Source organism: Physella acuta, unplaced genomic scaffold (assembly GCF_028476545.2).
Source record: "Physella acuta isolate Inbredline_101_S28 unplaced genomic scaffold, ASM2847654v3 ptg000518l, whole genome shotgun sequence".
Taxonomy (NCBI): domain Eukaryota; kingdom Metazoa; phylum Mollusca; class Gastropoda; family Physidae; genus Physella; species Physella acuta.
In genome coordinates this window covers 133,876-155,861 of record NW_026732037.1, presented here as the reverse complement: position 1 = coordinate 155,861, position 21,986 = coordinate 133,876, and the positions used below count along the sequence as shown (strand labels likewise).

The 21,986-nt window shown below is 38.2% G+C and overlaps 2 protein-coding genes across 2 annotated transcripts in view; both read left to right on the top strand.

Annotated features, from left to right (window-relative positions):
• LOC131944995 (uncharacterized) overlaps positions 1–21,986 on the top strand; it is a 110,340-nt gene that overhangs the window by 6,416 nt on the left and 81,938 nt on the right. The gene's annotated exons all lie outside the window — the stretch shown is intronic.
• LOC131944996 (uncharacterized) lies at positions 1,286–4,446 on the top strand. The gene is made up of 2 exons (XM_059305926.1): positions 1,286–1,457; positions 2,739–4,446. The coding sequence occupies exon 2, from the start codon at positions 2,739–2,741 to the stop codon at positions 3,567–3,569; it is 831 nt and encodes a 276-aa protein (XP_059161909.1). The 5' UTR covers positions 1,286–1,457; the 3' UTR covers positions 3,570–4,446.

Below are 21,986 nucleotides of genomic sequence, written 5' to 3'. Positions count from 1 at the left end.
AATCATAGCAATGCCAAGTAAAAACAGACAGAAATATGTAAAGAGGCTGAGGAAAAGGTGCAGCATACAGCTAGGTACGGTGAAGTTCTCATGTACAATACTAGCCTTTGATTGTGTTTAATTGGTGATGTCCCTGACACTACCGTTTTTTAAAAATATTAATACAAGAAACAAAAATCAGGCTGGCGGCATTCACAACGCACTACATATTTTATCCTTGGTTTGCTGAAATGTTTAGTTTCGATCCTTTAATTAGTGGACGTAAAATGCGTATCTGTAACACATAGTCGATCAACGCAAGACAACTTAAATGTAAGGTAAAATTCCACATTTAGCACCCATGTTTTTACAAGCTTTGTATTGTGATTAGATCACACGATCTCGTCTGTCAATGACGAACGAACGTCTAATGGAAGTCAAATCAGGTCTGGACCTATTTTGTCTCTGGTCGAATAACTTAATGGGGTCAAAGTTCGATGAACATTAGCTAGAATTTTTAAAAGGGTGTATACGTGAGGTGGCGAGGTAGGAATAACTACACTTGATTTTATAGCGTGTACGAATTCTGTAGCAGTGTATCACTCCCCATATTTCTTTCAAGACTCAGTATCCCTCCGCATGTATCTGTCAAGACATTGTACCACTCCCCATATTTCTTTCAAGACTCTGTATCCCTCCGCATGTATCTGTCAAGACATTGTACCACTCCCCATATTTCTTTCAAGACTCTGTATCCCTCCGCATGTATCTGTCAAGACATTGTACCACTCCCCATATTTTTTTCAAGACTCTATCCCTCCGCATGTTTCAGTCAAGACATTTGATACTGCTAGTCATAACTGCGTCAATAAATCAGGCATGGAAGTGCGGCTTTGAGAACATTTCTTGTCGGGATCCAGTCGTTTAACCAAATCTGTTTCTAGTAACGTTTAATACAATCTTTATAGCAAAAGGTCCAATTGATAATGGTCACCCGAATGTACATACAAACGAACATGCCACAAATCAAAAGACGAGTGAAGACAAAACCGCCCAAGTTTTGATACGCCCGATGGTAAATGATGCGTGTCTTGCCCAATGGAGCGTGTCGCGTCCCATGTTTGTGTTGAAGAAAGCTGTTGGCAACCAATGCAGGTGTAGACTGGTTTGTTACTTAATGAGTCTAGATCTAGAACCAGCTGAGTTAATTAAAACCATTTACAGCACCACCTCTTGTGTATGTAAACAGGCAGTTTTCAATGGTTAATATATTGTGGAGTCACCTGTTTTCCACCAATCGTATGTAGCCAGCAATTATCAATCTACAAGGTTTCATTGGTTACATTCTGTTCCAATTATCAGATCACAAATCTCAGGTTTATAAAGCGTGTCTCTAGGAGTCATTTTGTTGATATCGTACGTCAAACCTCGGGCTGCTGCTAACATCAGATCGGCTTAGAGTCCTAGAAACTGACAAGGTAAGGACACATTCTGTAGGTAGCCGTATATTTGTACAGAACTATATCACACAATTATTTTGGATGCAATTTAATTAAAAATAATTTAAATTGGTAATACAACTGTTTAAATTATCGTTTTTTTTTTTAAAAAAATTGATGACTTGTAAGTTAAAAGATAGTAAATAGATATGTAAAAATTAGGAAACCTTTTAAGGTATTATTCTTTGATACTTTTTTGCGACACCTTTAGACATACATACAGATGAAATATCCTACACGTTTATTTTAGCGAACGAGGATTTTTAAAAATGACAAGTTTCGTTTATTTTCTGTTTTTCGGTGCATATATAAGCGTATTATTATAAAAGTAGTTTTATAATTGTTTTATTTTTACTTTTTAGTACATAAATATGTATTTTAAAAAAAAACTTATATCGAAATTTGATATTTAAGTTTTTTAAATCTATTAGAAGGCCTACTTTATTTTTTTTCAATTTGTTTGACATTACATACGATTAGAAATATTTAATTTAATCTGTCGCTTGCTATCTTTAGAGACAATTATCAGCCACATCTTAGTCCATGATTTCTGTCACACATGAAATCAATTATCTGTGACCACCGTTCCTCGCTTTCCACCACAACTCAATCTTGTTATCTCCCATTTTGTTATTCAATTACTAAATCTTTTGATTACATTTCAATGATTGATAAAATATATATGAAAAAGAGTTTGTTTTATTCTCGGACGAATGTATCTCGAAAGAAATCATTGCATTTGAAGTGTTTCAACAAATTTTTTCAAGGTTTTCAACAAACAAACACACGAATAAACAAAAAGACTACTAAATTAATGCTAATATTAATAATAAGTTCAATGGACTCCAAACGAAATATATATAAAAAAAAATTATAAACCGTACACTAAGCCATGCCTCTTGCGACCTGTTTCTTCAAACGGTTGGATCGAGCAGACAATAATTGACTTAGTCCTCTTTACTTCTTGTGGAACATAGGGCCTCCACCATGAACAAATTGTGTTGTAATTTCACATCGTTGCTAGACAAAGAGGGGTACGCACGTCAGTTCATAGAAACAACTTTTCAAAGTGATTTTATAACAGACCTCTCCTAAAATATGTTTAGGATACTGATTTGCTAATTTTGGCATAACAGATAAATGTGTAATTTTTTGCGTGGATCTATAAAATGTTTTACTTATTTTGCAGATGTTTTTATAGATGTTTTTCAAAAAAATTGAAAATAAGTTATTTTTTATATTTAATTATTTTATTTCTAGATGAATTCTTGCGTGTACCAACTGGTGTGTGCTGTCTGTGTGCTGATTTCTTTTCTGCCACATACATCAGCAGACTTTAGTACAGAGAGAGGGAAAGTATCTGAAGCTTGTAAGAGAACGTTAGACAAATGTGTAACGCTAGCTGGAAGTTCAACACCTTCAAATGACGCTGGTTGGTGCACTCTGTTTGGGGCTACAGTCAGTGGCGTCAGCGCCTACCAGTGTGTTGTAAGGATCGGACTTTGTACAGACGAGGAGTTTGTGGCTCTCAAAAATGGAGCCTGTGGTCAGACGGCTACTGCCCAGCAAACGCCAAGTGCTCTAAAGACCTCTGTGTATAATTTGATTAAATCGACAATTTCAGCTTGCCAGGATCAAATAGTTGATTGTATTTTCGTGTCCAGTGTGTCCACAGTTTTAAAACAACAGGAGCAGTACTGTAAACTGATGAACCTTGGGATCAGCAGCAAGACCACCACGACATGTCTAACAAAAGCTTGCTCAGCAACAGTTATCACCAACCTAAACACAACGTCCTGCTCGACAACCCAATCCCAACCTTTTTCTGACGCCATCGTGGCCACCTCTCAGATGTGTCAAGATGGTATGGAGTTATGCACCTATGGCGTCACTGAGGCGTTAGCTTTGATCCAAGGCGAGAAGTACTGTGACGTCATGAGTCTGTCAGTGAAAACCACAGCTCATGATTGCTTGCTTACAGAAGGCTGTACAGAGACTGAATTTCAGAGCTTGAAGGCAGCCTGTAGTGGTTCTAACCTTGTAGCCTCTCTTATCTTGTTATCACTTGCCGCACTACATCAGTTTTTTTAAGCTTGAATTTCTTTCAATACATCATCATCTTGGCATCTAAACACCTTTTTGCAATGTATTCAGATTTTCAAAGTTTGTTTTGACTAGTTTGTTAAGTTTGAGTGAATAACGTTTAATTATATCTGATGATTACCTCGCGTTTATAGTTCCTGAAATTTAAAATATATGACTTATATTATAAGCTTAGTCAGAAAGATTAAAATTCTAATTCAAGAATATAAGATATCCATATAAATATGATTTTGTTATTTTTTAAAAGATATAATTAGTAGAACAATTTATTGAAATATTAGACATGAGACATATCTTTGAAACTGAAATTTATTTCAATTTAAAACCGTTATCAATATCTAAATAAATAGCATATTAACTATTACAAAGGCGACATTAAACGTACCTTATTGTTTCATACAAGTAAATATTTATAAAATAGAAGATTGCAACCAATTTTTTAGAGACAGTTATATAACAATACTTATGGTTACGTCTGACAGATTTGTGGCCATTGTACTGATTAAACCTACTAAATCAGTTTTTTTTTTGCCACAAGGGGCGCTTTGTTTAAAGTTGGGGATCATATTTGAGTTGTTTAGGGAAACTTTATTTTTTAAAATATTTTTTCTGTAACAACCATAGAACAAGTTGAATTTACGAGATATAAAGATTATAATGTAGCATTGTTTCATGTGCTCGATGAGATGTTTCATAGTTTACATTCTCCTGAAATTTTGTATACACAGAGCAGTTGTTGTATCACAACGTATGTGACCTTTTGTCGTTTGCTATTTTTGTGGATTGCGATTTTTATTTGCAAAACATTTAGTTATCTGTTTTAATTTTGATATGATTGCTGTGCTGTAAAACTCTTTTTGTTTAATAAAAGTTTGTTTATCAATTAAACTTTCGTTATATTGGTGTTGTGTTAGTTATGTAATGAAGCTAGACTATTTTTTTCTGGACTGTATGCTGAGTGCCATTAACATGTGCCGTTATACTTTCTATTGCCCTAGTTAGCACTCAATTTAATATAAATTCTAAACAATATTTTCTTCTTCGGCCAGCGGATTTAAAAGTGGATGCATGCTGTATGTCGTAAATGTTAACTTATCTGGGTTTATTAGCCAATGACTGAAATTGAATTGGAACACGATAAAGCAAGTTTTGTGATATAGATGGGTGAGAGGGGGAGGGTGGGGGGGGGGGGGGTGGGGGGGGCAGGAGGTGGTGGGGGGGGGGAGGTTAAATTATGCAGAGGCTACTTTTTGTTGACATTGAAAACGTTTAAAAAAAAGTTATCTTTTCTAACATGATGGTCAACAGTGAGAAAAACACAGTTTTTAACAGTTTCTGTCATCTCGGCAAATAGTGTGGTCAGTTCTATGACCAGCCGTAATCTCACCCCCCCCACACCCCACAGCATGTGTTACATGGTGAGGTTACACTAATCTCACACAATATTGAAGAGAAAATCCTGCTGTCCCAATAACTTAGTACGTTATAAGTTAAGAATAAAATTGGAGCGTCAAAAATCGTAATATATTTTGAAAAGCAAATGTTCCAACAACTGAACCAACTGTGACGAAACATAGTAGATGTATGTGTACAAACATGCTTTACCCTTGTCCCAAGTCTTCAATGTTTTCAGTTGTGATGAAGCTTATTTTTCTGTAATTTTCAAGTTCGTTTTAATTTGGCAACATATTTCTGTCAAACTTTGTACCACTCCCCATATTTCTGTCAAGACATTGTACCACTCCCCATATTTCTGTCAAGACTGCTTGTTTTAACTTCTTCAGTGCATCCATCGTAAAAGTGCGGCTTTGAGAATTTAATTTGGCGGGTTCCAGGATCTCAGCTAAATCTGTTACTTGTAATTTCAATTCAAATTCTAGTGTGCACACAAACAAAACGCACACGCAAACGTCACCTGGCTATTGTGAGATGACTATCCTGTTATAATATCGAGCCACCAGTATGTTTGCGTGTCGTGTCTAGTGTTAGTTTTTTAGAAACCACGAGTTGTCCCGCGCCAGACGGCTGCTTTCACGGAGGCGGGGTGGGGGGGGGGGGGAAGGAGTGGAAAGTGAGGGTGAAGATAATCGTCCTTGACTAGATACTGATAATGTTTTAAAGCAAAATATTTTCAAACGCAGCATTGGTAGTGTCGAATTCACAAAAAAATGAATTACTGAAAAATAAGAATCAACGAGATTTACGCGTAGAACAATACAGGGGAATGATTGATGCTATCGCTGCGAAAGCACAAGGCAATAACATTCACTCTGGACAGTTGACCACTCTTCCCTCTATATTTCAAGGCAGTCCACGGTACATGCAACAGAGCTACCAAGACGCGATGGCGATTGTCCGCAAATGTGGAAAGCCTGGCTTGTTCCTAACATTCACCTGCATCCTGCTTGGCAGGAAATCTCTAACGCCATTTCCCATTATGAGCGACCAGAACACGGGCCTGATGTCGTTGCCCGCGTCCTTCATATCAAACTTCGTGAGTTTCTAACTGACATTCTGGAGAGGAATACTTTCGGCAATGTAGTCGAATACATTTTCGTCCTAGAGTTCCAAAAACGAGGCTTGCCTCATTGCCATATGTTACTGACAGTTGATTCACAGGGCAAAATAAGAGTCAAAGTTGACATAGACAAATGTGTCTGCGCTGAGCTTCCTAATACCAAAATACACCATCGACTTTTCCAGATTGTCACTTCATGCATGGTACATGTGGCACACTGAATGCCAACTCACCTTGCATTTCCCAAAGAACGTCAACGCCGAGAATCAAGAAAACCGCCGAAGACAGGGCACAACCGCAATTGTTGGCAAACACGACATCGACAATCGTTGGATAGTACCTTACAATCCCTAGCTTTTTCAGAAATTCAATGCTCATATTAACGCTTAAGTGTGCGCGTCCATTCAATGTTTCAAGTATCTATATAAGTACGTCTACAAAGGACACGACGCTGCATCCATTGCACTTCAGAAGGAGCCGGCCAATTGTGTTTTCCAACATGACAAAATACAAACTTTCCTTGATGGTAGGTATGTTAGTGCTCTTGAGGCTATGTGGCGTTTGAACGAGTACAGGAAAAATCGCACGTTATTACACGATTACCAGTTCATTTGCCAGAACAACAAGCCGTCTTCTTTCACGAGGGTCACGAAGAACTAGCACTAGAAAGACAGGCCAACAAAAACACCATATTCTTAGCTTGGTTTGAACTCAACAAAACGAAACCTGAAGCTGTGGAGTTACATTACACTGATGTTCCCCAACATTACACAAAAGAGAATTGGAGGAGGTGCAAAAGTGATAGGTAGAATTTCAGTTGTAGACATTAACGACACCGAACGTTATTACCTTAGGCTCCTCCTTACCCGTTCGGTAAGCATCACAAGTTTCAACCATCTACACACTGTCATCGGCATGGAATGTAACACTTTCAAAGAGAATATATGGCATGATACTCTTACAGAGGCATCTGAGATACAAATGCCAGCGTTCTTGCGACAAGTTTTCATTTTCATCTGTGTCTTAGGCGAATCACATAACGTTCGACACCTTTGGGACACGCATAAACTCTCCCTTTCTGAGGACTTTCTCAGAACGTATTCCACACGCACCGTTTGTATGTACGCTCTCACAGAAATAAATGACATGCTTCAACCACATGGCCTCAACCTGCACAACTTACACCTACTCTTCACTGACATTCTTCCAATGTGTGATTCATCTTCAGTCTTCGACGCTCAGGCTATAAATAACAACACCTCAGCAGTTAGATCACATGTCACTGCTTTTGACGTCTGGCTCGCTTAAACTCACACATTCACTCGCCAACCACCTTAACCGACCTTCTTTGCCTCCATAAACCCCATCCTTTATACGCCCATGAGCATTTCCCTGCTCCATCGATCTCATTACAACTCCAACCACCCCATCACTAGTGTTGAATCCGGTTTTTGACGACTCGAAAAGTACCGCACCAACTCACACACTAAAAATAGAACACAACAATAGTTAGGAGACGCATCATTGAGTCCGATGTCTGGTACACCTCACTCAAACCAATACGTTAATTTCCGAACCAACCTGCAAAAACCTAAACTGAATACAACCATAGGATTTCTACCTTTGCAATGTTTGCAATGTCTTGTGTTGTTACATTATTTAATATTTTAATGATGAGATTTTACCAACAAAAATCATTACAAAAGTAAAAAAAAAAAAAAGAACCAGAACCCTCTCATTCCCAGTGGCGTAGCGAGGTCGGGTGTCACCCGGTGCGGCACTTAATGGCGCCCCCCCCCCCCCCACCAGAGGAGTAGCGAACCTTCCCGGGGACAAACTTTCAACTTTCGATTTGCACACACCAACCCTTAAACTTTCGATTTGCACCTCTTAAAACACTATTTAACACTCGAATTAATCACTTAATTAAGTGGAAATCATTTTTCTCTATAATTTATATTTTGCTATTTCGCACCCCCCCCTCGCTACGCCACTGCTCATACCTCCTCCATTTCAATGTTTTTTACCCCATTACCCCTTATGTCGCTTAACTTTGAAGTTTCTCCTTTGCACATTCTTACTATTTATTAGCTACCTGTATACACAAATAGTATACAAAATGTTAAAACTGATCTAAACAGCATATTTATTATTTGGACATGTATATATTTGTAAATGCATTTGATTATGTAATAATCTTTTGAGCCTATTCATTACATTATGAGAACACTCTAAACCACTATGTTTGAAATGCTGAAAAAAACCACCTCTTGTTGCTATAAAGGCTTTTTTAATATTGGTTTTATATTCTACTGAAGCTTGCAGCAAAAAGTTGGATTTGTGTGTAGGTCTATTTGGAAGTTCAGCCCCTTCAACTGACGCTGGTTGGTGTTTTCTTTTGAAGGCAACAGTCGATGGCGTCAGCGCCTACCACAGTGTTGTAAGGATAGGAGAATTTAAGAGATGTCAATAAAAGACAACCAAAGTGTGTCTTAAAAATGAATTTTGTAGCAATATAACCGCCCGCTAACCAATAAAGATGTAGATTGTTGCTTTACTTAATATGGCTCGAACAATGACATGTTGAATAAATTAAAACCAAAAAGTAAAACAACCCCCTCCCTTCCCAGCCCACTCATGTTTTAAAAGACTCATAGATTTTGAGATCACAAGTTTTCCATCGCTGCTTGTAACCAAACAAGGACAACAAACTAGACGTAAAAGATTTCATTGGTTAATTTTCGTTTCATTGTGGCGCAACAACCACTCGGGCTATATAACGTGTAATAAGTCGCCATTTGTGTTACCTTGATCGTCAAAACAGATCTCTCCATAGTCTTTAACACCCTTTACGCGGCGACTGGGTGTAATCAACCCAAAGTCGCTATATTTTTGCTCATATCTCGAGTCTCGTTATATACATTTTTCTGGGCCTCATTCCCATCTATAAGGTGGTTGGGATGAACACATTAGAGATTGTAAATTTTAAAAATGTGCATTTTTTATGAGGGTTTGAAATTTTTTATACGGTCCCTGGCTACTGGGTGTTACCCACCCATACACAATTTTGAATAGAAAAAATATTTATAACATATAAACTGTGTGAGCGGGTGAATGGATTATTTATTTTGTATTAATATATTTGTTGCGAATCTGCGAGTGCATGGTGGTCCAATGGGGATCAGCCACGGAGTCCCCTTCCGTCCGAGCGGACAGTATAAATTAACCGGTCGGACGATTTTCTCCCTCTTTTTGACCCACGGCGAGATGTAGGTCGGGTCAGGTTTCTGCGTGGGCGCACCTCACGCGTGGAGGTATTTGTTTTTTTATACTTTATCTTTATGTGATTTGTATGAATGAGACTGCCGATGTTTCTCGTTTTCTTTCATTTTCGTCTAAAACGAGATAGTGAGCATCGGCATGTCTGGTATGCACGTGGTGTGTTATTTTGTTATTTTGAATTAAAATGTATTTTTGATGTCTTCTAAACCCGTGGCGTGTGTTTCGGACCACGTGGTTTAGGCCAGTGTGTTTAGGAGTGTTTTCCTAAACTAGTATGAATGCGTGTGTGCATTTACTTGATTGTTTTATGATGTGTTGTTATTGACTAGGATTGGCTTAGTCAATAGTCAGTTGTTTTAGACAGTAATTAGATTAGTATATTTTAGTTGCCTCGAGTTTAGGTTGTTTAAAATTAATGTGTGTGCTGTTTCGTGCAACGTCATGTTGAGTATCGCTTGCTTTGTGTCTGCCTTCATTGGGGCCTTAGCGGAGTGTGTTAACGTTAATGTTATCAATATGGATATTGTTTATGTAGACCAATGGCTTCGGGCTTCCTTGTGTAGGAAAGATTGGCTCTACGATGAATTTGTTTACACGTTATTTTTAAGTTGCTAGTTCTTCTTTAGACAGTGGTTAGTTGTTTTTGAGAATTGCTTTTAGAATTGTATAGTAAGGATTAGTTTTACTCGAGGCTTTAGCTAGATAGAAGTAGTAGGTAGCATTTTGAACTTGTGTATATATTTATGTATATATCTGCCATTACCATGCATTTTTCTTATGTTTTCCTTTTCTTTTTCTCCCCCCCCCCCCCCTTCCAGTGAGGTTGCTTGTGCAACTTGGCTGGGTGTTTTGTTGTATATAAATTGTTTTGTTATATATGAATTGTTTTGTTTGGTGTAAAAAGTTTGTTGTGTACGTATTGTGTTCTACGTAATGTATTGTACGTAGTGGTTTTACGTAGTGTTTTGTTTGGTGTGGACTTTTGGATGTCGAGAATGGATGAAGGGAGGTTTCTGTGTGTCAGGGCCTGGACCATCCTAGACATCATAAGTCGGCGCAACACCAGCAAATGGTCAAACGTAATGTTGTGTTTGATGTAAAAAGTTTGTTTCGTTTGGTTCTGTTTTGTGTCAGTTTATATCTATTCTGTTTTTATAACTTTTGGTTCCATGCAATAAATTTTATTAACTGTAAAAGTTTTTGTTTTATTTTAGTAGCTTATTATTTAGACTAAGGTTAGGGTTTAACCACTGTGGGTTCTACCACGGTTGCACTGACCGGACAGATTAGTTAGTTAAGCCTAGAAGGGTAGATTTAAGGTATCCCCCCCTAGCAGGGCTTACAAATTGGTAGCACGAGTGGGGTCAGTGCTTTAGTCTAGTTAGATTTTTGTTTTTTTGATAGGGCTAGATGTAGCTTAGTTAAATTTTTGTTCTTGATAGGCCCTTTTTGGAACCATATGTGTTTAGTTTGTGTGTAGTGTAGGGATTGTTTGTTGTTTAAACACCCAGTCAGGTTGGCGGAGAGACGTGCCTCGACGAGCCTTCAGTGTGCGTGGCTGGACAAGGCACGGTGTGTGGCACTGGACCTGGCGTGTGATGAAGATGGCGGCCTCGTGTGGTCTAGACTGGACAACACACACGGGCGTGGCGCGGATCTGGTGTGTACGGCAGACCGGTGAACAACGAGGCCTATGACGTCAATCCCTTGACCCACAAAGAGGGCTACTGGACACCCGACCCACAGGTGTGTCGAGTCGGACACACGATCGTTGGGGGCGGGTAACAGTCGGAGAGCCAGTGGGGCAAGGCGGTTGCGTCACCACCTGGCCCAACCAAGCGGACGCTCCCTACCAACGGAAGGCCTATGACGTAATTTCCTTGACCCCACAAAGAGGGCTACTGAACACCCGCCCCACAGGTGTGTCGAAGCGGAGGCACGATCGTTGGGGGCGGGTAACAGTCGGAGAGCCAGTGGTGAAAGGCGGTGGCGTCATCTCCGGACCAACCAAGCCGACGCTCCACCGGTGTGCCTACGGTGACGCAAGAACCAGAACACTGTGTGTTGTGTAGTGGACGGGATGGACAGGCAACGTATGCCATTAGTAGCGGGCGGGTCTAGGCTGACCCTTGCCCTTCCAGATGAACGACCGACAGGACTAGTACTCAGTGAAGGGACCACTATCTTGGTGCCTTGAGTTTTTTGGAAGCACAGAGACGCAAGATTAATGTTATTGTACATTGTTTTTTTGCATTCAAGCTTATAAGCTTGGTGTGAGAGATGGGTGCATGTTTTATTTTAAGATTGTTATATGTATTTTTTTGTCTTACAGGGACTGTAAGATTTTTAAAAGGGGTGAATGTGAGCGGGTGAATGGATTATTTATTTTGTATTAATATATTTGTTGCGAATCTGCGAGTGCATGGTGGTCCAATGGGGATCAGCCACGGAGTCCCCTTCCGTCCGAGCGGACAGTATAAATTAACCGGTCGGACGATTTTCTCCCTCTTTTTGACCCACGGCGAGATGTAGGTCGGGTCAGGTTTCTGCGTGGGCGCACCTCACGCGTGGAGGTATTTGTTTTTTTATACTTTATCTTTATGTGATTTGTATGAATGAGACTGCCGATGTTTCTCGTTTTCTTTCATTTTCGTCTAAAACGAGATAGTGAGCATCGGCATGTCTGGTATGCACGTGGTGTGTTATTTTGTTATTTTGAATTAAAATGTATTTTTGATGTCTTCTAAACCCGTGGCGTGTGTTTCGGACCACGTGGTTTAGGCCAGTGTGTTTAGGAGTGTTTTCCTAAACTAGTATGAATGCGTGTGTGCATTTACTTGATTGTTTTATGATGTGTTGTTATTGACTAGGATTGGCTTAGTCAATAGTCAGTTGTTTTAGACAGTAATTAGATTAGTATATTTTAGTTGCCTCGAGTTTAGGTTGTTTAAAATTAATGTGTGTGCTGTTTCGTGCAACGTCATGTTGAGTATCGCTTGCTTTGTGTCTGCCTTCATTGGGGCCTTAGCGGAGTGTGTTAACGTTAATGTTATCAATATGGATATTGTTTATGTAGACCAATGGCTTCGGGCTTCCTTGTGTAGGAAAGATTGGCTCTACGATGAATTTGTTTACACGTTATTTTTAAGTTGCTAGTTCTTCTTTAGACAGTGGTTAGTTGTTTTTGAGAATTGCTTTTAGAATTGTATAGTAAGGATTAGTTTTACTCGAGGCTTTAGCTAGATAGAAGTAGTAGGTAGCATTTTGAACTTGTGTATATATTTATGTATATATCTGCCATTACCATGCATTTTTCTTATGTTTTCCTTTTCTTTTTCTCCCCCCCCCCCCTTCCAGTGAGGTTGCTTGTGCAACTTGGCTGGGTGTTTTGTTGTATATAAATTGTTTTGTTATATATGAATTGTTTTGTTTGGTGTAAAAAGTTTGTTGTGTACGTATTGTGTTCTACGTAATGTATTGTACGTAGTGGTTTTACGTAGTGTTTTGTTTGGTGTGGACTTTTGGATGTCGAGAATGGATGAAGGGAGGTTTCTGTGTGTCAGGGCCTGGACCATCCTAGACATCATAAGTCGGCGCAACACCAGCAAATGGTCAAACGTAATGTTGTGTTTGATGTAAAAAGTTTGTTTCGTTTGGTTCTGTTTTGTGTCAGTTTATATCTATTCTGTTTTTATAACTTTTGGTTCCATGCAATAAATTTTATTAACTGTAAAAGTTTTTGTTTTATTTTAGTAGCTTATTATTTAGACTAAGGTTAGGGTTTAACCACTGTGGGTTCTACCACGGTTGCACTGACCGGACAGATTAGTTAGTTAAGCCTAGAAGGGTAGATTTAAGGTATCCCCCCCTAGCAGGGCTTACAAAAACTGGCTTCTAAATATTTGTTTGTACTCATTGTGGGTTAAGTCACTGTGTTACATTTTCAAAGTTTAAATATAAATTAACAATCCAAAGGTATTTTAGTAACAAAAATATCAAACAGGATTGAAATAATCAACTTTAGTAATAAAATAATAGAACATTAACACGTTTTGATCATTTGCACCTCAGAGAGCACAGTTGTCAGATAAAATTAAAATAACTGGACATTTCCTTTTGCTGGCAGGGAACTTTAGTTTTCTTTGACAAAATATTGGCACCCTTTTAGTGGTGTTACATGAGTCACATGCCCAAAATATTTTAATTCCATACTTATCGGAATTGCTTGGTATGTATTGGAAAAATCTACTTCTAAAATCAACCAGTTGCCCAATTAATAATGATCTCTTCAGAAACATAACCTTGCTAAATTGTATAGAATATCTACCATAATAGAAGCAAATATACTATGATCCTGATGGACTGTTAGTGTTATTGTTGTGATTATTACCCAGGAGGTTGCAGAATCTCTTCATAGAAAATTAATTCTGCCTTCAAACACTGTCATAAGCCGAACTGAATTGACATACGGCTAAATTTTTATACTGCGGAGTGCCAGTGTCTCCTCTTGCTTTCTCTCCATCCCTGATATTGCAGTCAAAAGTCAAATATTGGTTGTATTAATGTTTGTACTCATGTACCGAACAAATATTATCATATTTTTTCTGGGATTTGCACTTCAGGCAGTGGTCTAGTGTACTGTTACTTTGTCTTTCCTGAAAATATTTCTTTTTTTTTTTACTTTGCACCATCAGTTTCATTTCATTTTGAGTGCCAACGGTTGACACATTATTGATAGTTAAAATGCAGTATATTGGGTAGACCTCGTCATCAGAGCTGCTTGAAACTGAACCAACATTGTCTTCTACGTCTGATACTGATGGCTGCCATTCTTCAATTCTACCTCTGATACTGAGGCTGCCATTCTTCATCTTCTACCTCTGATACTGATGGCTGCCATTCTTCATCTTCTACCTCTGATACTGATGGCTGCCATTCTTCATCTTCTACCTCTGATACTGATGGCTGCCATTCTTCATCTTCTACCTCTGATACTGATGGCTGCCATTCTTCATCTTCTACCTCTGATACTGATGGCTGCCATTCTTCATCTTCTACCTCTGATACTGATGGCTGCCATTCTTCATCTTCTACCTCTGATACTGATGGCTGCCATTCTTCATCTTCTACCTCTGATACTGATGGCTGCCATTCTTCATCTTCTACTTCTGATACTGATGGCTGCCATTCTTCATCTTCTACCTCTGATACTGATGGCTGCCATTCTTCATCTTCTACCTCTGATACTGATGGCTGCCATTCTTCATTTTCTACCTCTGATACTGATGGCTGCCATTCTTCATCTTCTACCTCTGATACTGATGGCTGCCATTCTTCATCTTCTACCTCTGATACTGATGGCTGCCATTCTTGAATTCTACCTCTGATACTGATGGCTGCCATTCTTCATCTTCTACCTCTAATACTGATGGCTGCCATTCTTCAATTCTACCTCTGATACTGATGGCTGCCATTCTTCATCTTCTACCTCTGATACTGATGGCTGCCATTCTTCACCTTCTACCTCTGATACTGATGGCTGCCATTCTTCATCTTCTACCTCTGATACTGATGGCTGCCATTCTTCATCTTCTACCTCTGATACTGATGGCTGCCATTCTTCATCTTCTACTTCTGATACTGATGGCTGCCATTCTTCATCTTCTACTTCTGATACTGATGGCTGCCATTCTTCATCTTCTACCTCTGATACTGATGGCTGCCATTCTTCAATTCTACCTCTGATACTGATGGCTGCCATTCTTCATCTTCTACCTCTGATACTGATGGCTGCCATTCTTCATCTTCTACCTCTGATACTGATGGCTGCCATTCTTCATCTTCTACCTCTGATACTGATGGCTGCCATTCTTCATTTTCTACCTCAAATACTGATAGTTCAGACTCAAAACTTGTTGGTCATTTTCACCTGCTATATTAAAACTGGCAAATATATTCCTTTATCATTAGCACTTGAGTTTAGACAAAAGCGTTCAAGACTTGTTTCTGTTGTGCTCTCAATAACGTTTGTCTATTTATAAACCTTACTCTCAGGGTCACAACCTGTAGAACACCCACCCCACTCTCAGTTTGATCAATTCCTTGCCCAGTATCAACTTGCAGCATTACAAAGTTGTTTTGCCTTTTTGTACTTATTCGTACTCCTGACGAGGTTAATGTCAAGTTACTCTAAAATGCTGAACTGTCTCTATCTACATTCCAGAGCTCCCTAAAAGGGAAACAAACCATATATGTCCTCCAATAGGCAATCTTACCCCTGCATTTCATTAACCTATTGTAACTCTAAACTACAGTTCTGTCTGTAACTGCAAGTCACAACTCCAGCAAAGAGTTTAAATCACTACACGTGTCCACCCACAGGTTAACTCTTGCTTGAGAATCCCAACAACCTGTAGTATCATATTACAGATCTCCCATTGACAACAACATGTCTTGTGTTCCCCTTGGCCACTGTGCCCTGAATACCTAAACTGTGTCAGTATTGTAACCCACCCCACAATGAACAAAGAAAACAATTTACTTTAAAGAAAGTCTTTGGGTGTAATCCACCCAGTTGCCGGGAATTAGAAGAAATCATATTTCCCACTATAAAAAGTGTCCGGGTATGATCCACCCAGTTGCCGGGGACAGGGTACCAAATATGTTGCAGGGGAAAGGGTTAACCGTAAAAGGTAAGAAAACAGTTTAGTTTTAAGATAGCTATAAAAAATAATATTGAAATCGTCGTGACATTGATTACTTTAAATAAAATAAAGTTCGAACATATTTAAGTTAATATTAACCTATTTAACTTTATTGCTTTTCTTTTAACAATTTTAACATTTATTTTGGGAAAAAAAATTAAATCAAAGAATTAATACTACGATTAAACAGGGACGATAAAATTTGCGCGTATACCACCAATATTAAAATATAGAAAAAACAAACTTCTTACTCGTTTATAGTGGCTATCGGCTAAAGTAGCCTAATCTAAAGATGCATAGGCAGGCATTACGTAAATAGAAATTTACGTAAAATCAATTTTTAAAATGTATATTTAGCGAACATTTGTATTTTTAATAAAGTCGTTTTTTTATGATTTTGATGCGGATGATGAAAACTTCTGATGTGTGTGTAGACTTCAATTTTATAATTGTAGCTGTTTCGACCCAACAAATATTTAATACGTTACAAAGAGGTTTACATTTTCATAAAAAATAGCTATGAAAGTAAAAGATTAAACGAATGCTACTAAATTAAGAATAGTATGTTAAATGAACTCCATGAAGCAAGTATTTTGTAAAGCGATTACTTTGCCGTGAATATACTATGAAAAAATATTTTACAAAATATTACCTTCAACAGATTTAATTTGAGATGAAGCACATCGTCAACGTACTAGTGTGTTCTGTCAGTGTGCTGATATTTTGTCTGCCACAGACATCGGCAAAATTTACAGCTAGAGCGATTGTGACTGAAGCTTGCATGACAACGTTATAAACATGTGAAGAGGTGTCTGGAAGTTCAGCACCGTCAACTTTTAATTATATTCTGATCATTACCTCGCGTTAAAAGTTGCTGGAAACCTTAAAATATATGACTTATGTTATTGGCGTATTATGAATATATACCTAATATGACGTCACTCTGGTGTTTGCTTCGGTCACAGACGGGAAGTACTGTGCCGTCATAAAACCACCTATTAGACCCATAGGTGAATTCTGCCTGATAAAGAAAGACTGCACGGAGCCCGAGTTTCAGACCTTGAAGGCAGCCTGCAGTGGTTCTCATATTGTAGCCTCTATCATAATCATAGAACTTGCTGCAATGTTTTCTATTCTCTAGCTTTAAATAGCATCCAGAATAATAATTTTTAAGCTCGTAAATTGAGTAATCCCATTACAATAATATTTAAACCGTTAAGATTTATAACAAAAATAATGAAATCGTTAAATTAAGGTGTTGACACCAGCGTTTTTGATTCGACGAAGGAAAGGGGAGGAGGGGGGGGGGGGGTGCGGTCATGTTACGGAAAACTCGAAACAAAAACTTGTGTAATCTTAACGTAATCAAGTTTAATATGAAACACATACGTGAAGTGGATTGAGATCTTATAATTCTAGACAGATAATACAACAGACGAGGAAGCCATTTTATGTACGCCTTGTTTATTCTGTATCAGAAACGGAACATAACATGCAAGGGACATCACTCAACATTATAAGACTAATACAAGAAGAATGAGTTCCCCCCAAAATAAAGCTTAATATATTACATCCCTTTACCCTTAGTAAATAATAACATAGCTTTCAAGAGAATAAATGATAGTATCTTAAAATCACCTTGCTTTTCCTTCTTTAGTTTAAAGCATTAGAATTGCCAAGCAATAATAACAGAAAGATTGAATAATGATCCCCTTTCAAATAATAACACTTCAAAAGTCAATACAAAACATTATATGCATTTCTTTCCGAAATGTTAAACAATTTAATAAATCACTAAATATATTGTAACATGAACATTATATGATTTGAATCATTTGGTGGATTAAATCCTTACAAACAAATGCAAAATATGCTACAAACATAATTAAAATACAAAACAATGATGTCAAAGTCCTCTTAACCTTTAAAATCAAAGGTCTAACTTATCTGGGACTTTGATTGTCCTGTTTGACCTTCTCAGTGGCTTTTGATTTGGTGACTCAAGATTCTGACCATATGGACTCTCTAGCTCAGGAAGTCCTGGATCTAAATCATTAATTCCAGAATTTACATTTTCTGACTCTAGAATACTTGGTTCACTCATATCAACAGAACTTGGTTGTGGAACAAACTGAGTTGGTGTGAACCGGTCAGATCTGGTGGGATTGACAGATTCACACTTATTTTCAGCACAAGTTATTTTTAACTGGTCTGCATGTCTACGGACAATAAGTCCATTATTTGTTTGTACTTTATAAGACACGGGTCCTGTACATTGAACAATTTGACTTGGCATCCATTTTTCCGCTCTCCCATAATTTCTCAGATACACATTATCATTAACCCCAAATTCTCTCTCAATGGATGTTTTGTCATGATTTAATTTTTGTGTAAGTTGATGTTGGGAAACAGACCTTTTGAACAGTTGGATGTAGTAGGTCAAGGTGAGTTTTAATTTTCCTACCACACAGCAATTCGCATGGTGCAACACCTGTTGTTATATGAGGAGTTGTGCGGTATTTGGCTAAGAACCTGTTTACTCTTTCCCTGAGAGAAAATTTGTTACCGGTACCCATTTTTACCATAGCGGTTTTGAATATGCCTACCGCTCTTTCAGCAAAACCATTCCCAGCAGGGTGATAGGGTGATGTGGTTATATGCTCAATACCATTGGCTACACAAAACAGTTTAAACTCATGAGCAGTGAAACTAGGCCCATTATCTGAAACAATTTGATCAGATAATCCATGAGTTGAAAATATTTCCTTAAGTTCTATAATGGAATCACTTGCAGTGATTGTGTTCATGATTTTAACTTCTAACCACTTAGAATGTGAATCAATAACAATTAAGAACATTTTGTTCATGAAGGGTCCTGCAAAATCTATATGGGTACGTTTCCATGGTTCGATTGGCCAATCCCAGTTTTGCAAAGGTGCTGTAGCTGGTTGATTTGAATGTTGTGCACAGCTTGAACAAAGCTTTACATATTTTTCAATATCAGCATCCATATGTGGCCACCAGAACCACGATCGTGCAAGACTCTTCATTTTGGAAGAACCAAGATGAGTATCATGTAAAGTTCTTAAAACTTCTTTTTGTAACATTTTAAAGATAATAACCCTTGACCCTCATAGCACACATCCATCTTCTAGACTTAACTCTATTTTTCTTATTTTATATGGCCTTAAATCATCATTCACTGACTCTTCAGGCCAACCATTCTTACAGTACTCATATACTTTTATCAAGCACTCATCTTTTTGTGTTTCTCTCTTAACATCATTCACATTTAGACTTTTGAATCTGGATGAAGTTCTAGTTGAGTGTAAGCATGACTAAAGTCTAATTCAGTGAATTTGTCTCCTCCTGCTAAATTCAAAGAAATTTCCTCAATGTTAGGAATAGGGTACCTATTTAGCTCTATTTGCTTATTCAGTGTAGCTTTATAGTCCCCACAAATTCTTACAGAACCATCCTTCTTTAACACTGGCACAATGGGCGTTGCCCAATCGGAATAGTCTACCTTCTTTATGATGCCATTAGATTCCAATCTACTTAGCTCATTTTCAATTTTATCCCTCATTGCATAAGGTGGAACTCTAGCTTTGCAGTGTCTTGGATTTGTGTCTTTAATGCTTATCTTCACTGTACTATCATTTAGTAACCCTGAACTACCAAAGACACCTTCATTTTCAGATACAACTTTATCTATTGAAGTAAAACTAGATTCTCTTGCTTTGTTCACTGAAAATATACTCCCCCAGTCTAACTTAAGATCAACTAACCAGTTCCTACCTAGTAATGGTGGTCCGTTTCCTTCAACCACAAGAAGAGGAAGTTTAACACTTTGACCATTATAGCTTATATGAACTATACACTCTCCTATCACCGGAACATTGTCACCTGTGTATGTTGTTAGGCACTTGTGACATGGTTGTAGAGGCACTGATCCTCCCGTGACAGCGTCAAAGTCCTTCTTTGTGATGACGGTTAGAGATGCTCCCGTGTCAAGTTGGAAGATGATGCTCTTACCGTTGATACAAATTAGTACGTTGATGGGAGCATGACTTGTTGATTTCACAGAGAACAGGTTGAACTCCGGCTGCGGATCAGTTTGAGCATTTTCACTGGTAGAGTGGTTCATTGGTTGGGTTAGGCTGTCTTGGTGACAGTTAACATAGTGCTGCCTTTGGTTGCGGTACTGTCCTGACTGGCTAGATCTAGCAACAGACGAAGACTTATCAAAGCAGGCCTTGGCAATGTGACCTTGCTTACTGCACTAATAGCAATTTGCTGACTTGAACTTGCATTGATGAGATGCATGAGGACCGTTGCATCGATGACATTTTTGATAATTATTACTAGATTTAGATCTAGGATTTGAACTTGCAGGCTGTTTAGCATAAGTGGAATTGCTCTGAAGGGGTTGGTGTTTGTTGACTGACCTGCTGTCTACTGCATGGATCCCTGAAGGCGCCAGAGATCTGGCTGCATCGGATGACTGCTGGAATGAAGTTGCAAGTTGTATTGCTTTTTCCAATGTTAGATCTGACTCGAGAAGCAACTTTCTTTGAACATCAGGGCTGTTTACACCTGTCACAAACTTTTCACATAGTCTGTCGGACAGCGTGTCACAGAATTCATAGAATTCACTTAGTTGACATAAAGCAGCAACATATTCTGATATTGATTCATTTGGTTGACGAGTCCTACCGTCAAATCTGGCTCTACACAGGAACGTTGGTGGTGCAGGCGCATGATGGTCTGTTAGCAGTTTGCACAGCTCGTTAAAGCTCTTGGTAGCTGGACTAGCTGGTGCGCATAAGTCCTTTAATAGCCTAAATTGTTGAGGCCCTATGACTGTTAACACAAAGCTCTCTTTTTGGCTTCTATCGTCAGGTCGTTAGCTTCAAGGTAAAAGCTTAACCTATCTGGATAATTGTGAATGGTTTCTTCATTCGAATTAAATTCTTTTATCTGGCCATACAGTGCCATTATCCTACAAATACTTAGCAAATATACTCTAGCAAGCTTCTTCTCTTTATAGTGGATGATTAATCCTCGATGCCAATGAAGTGGATTGAGATCTTATAATTCTAGACAGATAATACAACAGACGAGGAAACCATTTTATGTACGCCTTGTTTATTCTGTATCGGAAACGGAACTTAACATGCAAGGGACATCACTCAACATTATAAGACTAATACAAGAAGAATGAGTTCCCCCAAAATAAAGCTTAATATATTACAATACGAGCTCTTGATTTTTTTAAAAATCTACATTTAAAAAATATTCGGCTTCAATTGGTATAATGTTTGCTTCATTATTTTTTGAATACGCTATATTTGCCTTTCTATTCACCATTTTTTAAGATTGATGATACTTGCTATATGCTTATGTGTAGGTTTCTATTTTTTTCAGGGTGTAAAACTGTTTTAGCAAATTAATCTATTAGAACTGGATGGTGACAGTGACTTTGGATTTATTTCATCTCTACTTATTTAAACTTGTGTATATTTCCATTTGGAACCTTGTGTGTGTGTGTGTTATTATTTTTTTTCACATTTTATACATTGTTAGTACTTTTTTTCTTTTTTATTTCTTGTGTGTTGCCTGGCCACGGGTGGGCCTCACGCACAACTATGTCGGAAAAATACATCAAACGGCTATTCCTGCCTAAGTTTGGCATGGCAGGACATGCGCCAAAAACTCTAGAGATTTTCATAGAAGAGGGTTTTTCTTTAGCTACCCTCACAGCTGACGATCAAAAAAGAGAGCTATGTATGTTATATAGCCTATCACCAGCTGAATTTGAAGGTCTGTATAACTACGGGACACTGCGTAAATGGTATGTTACCATTAGATCAAAGGAACTATATGAGAAAATGCACATAA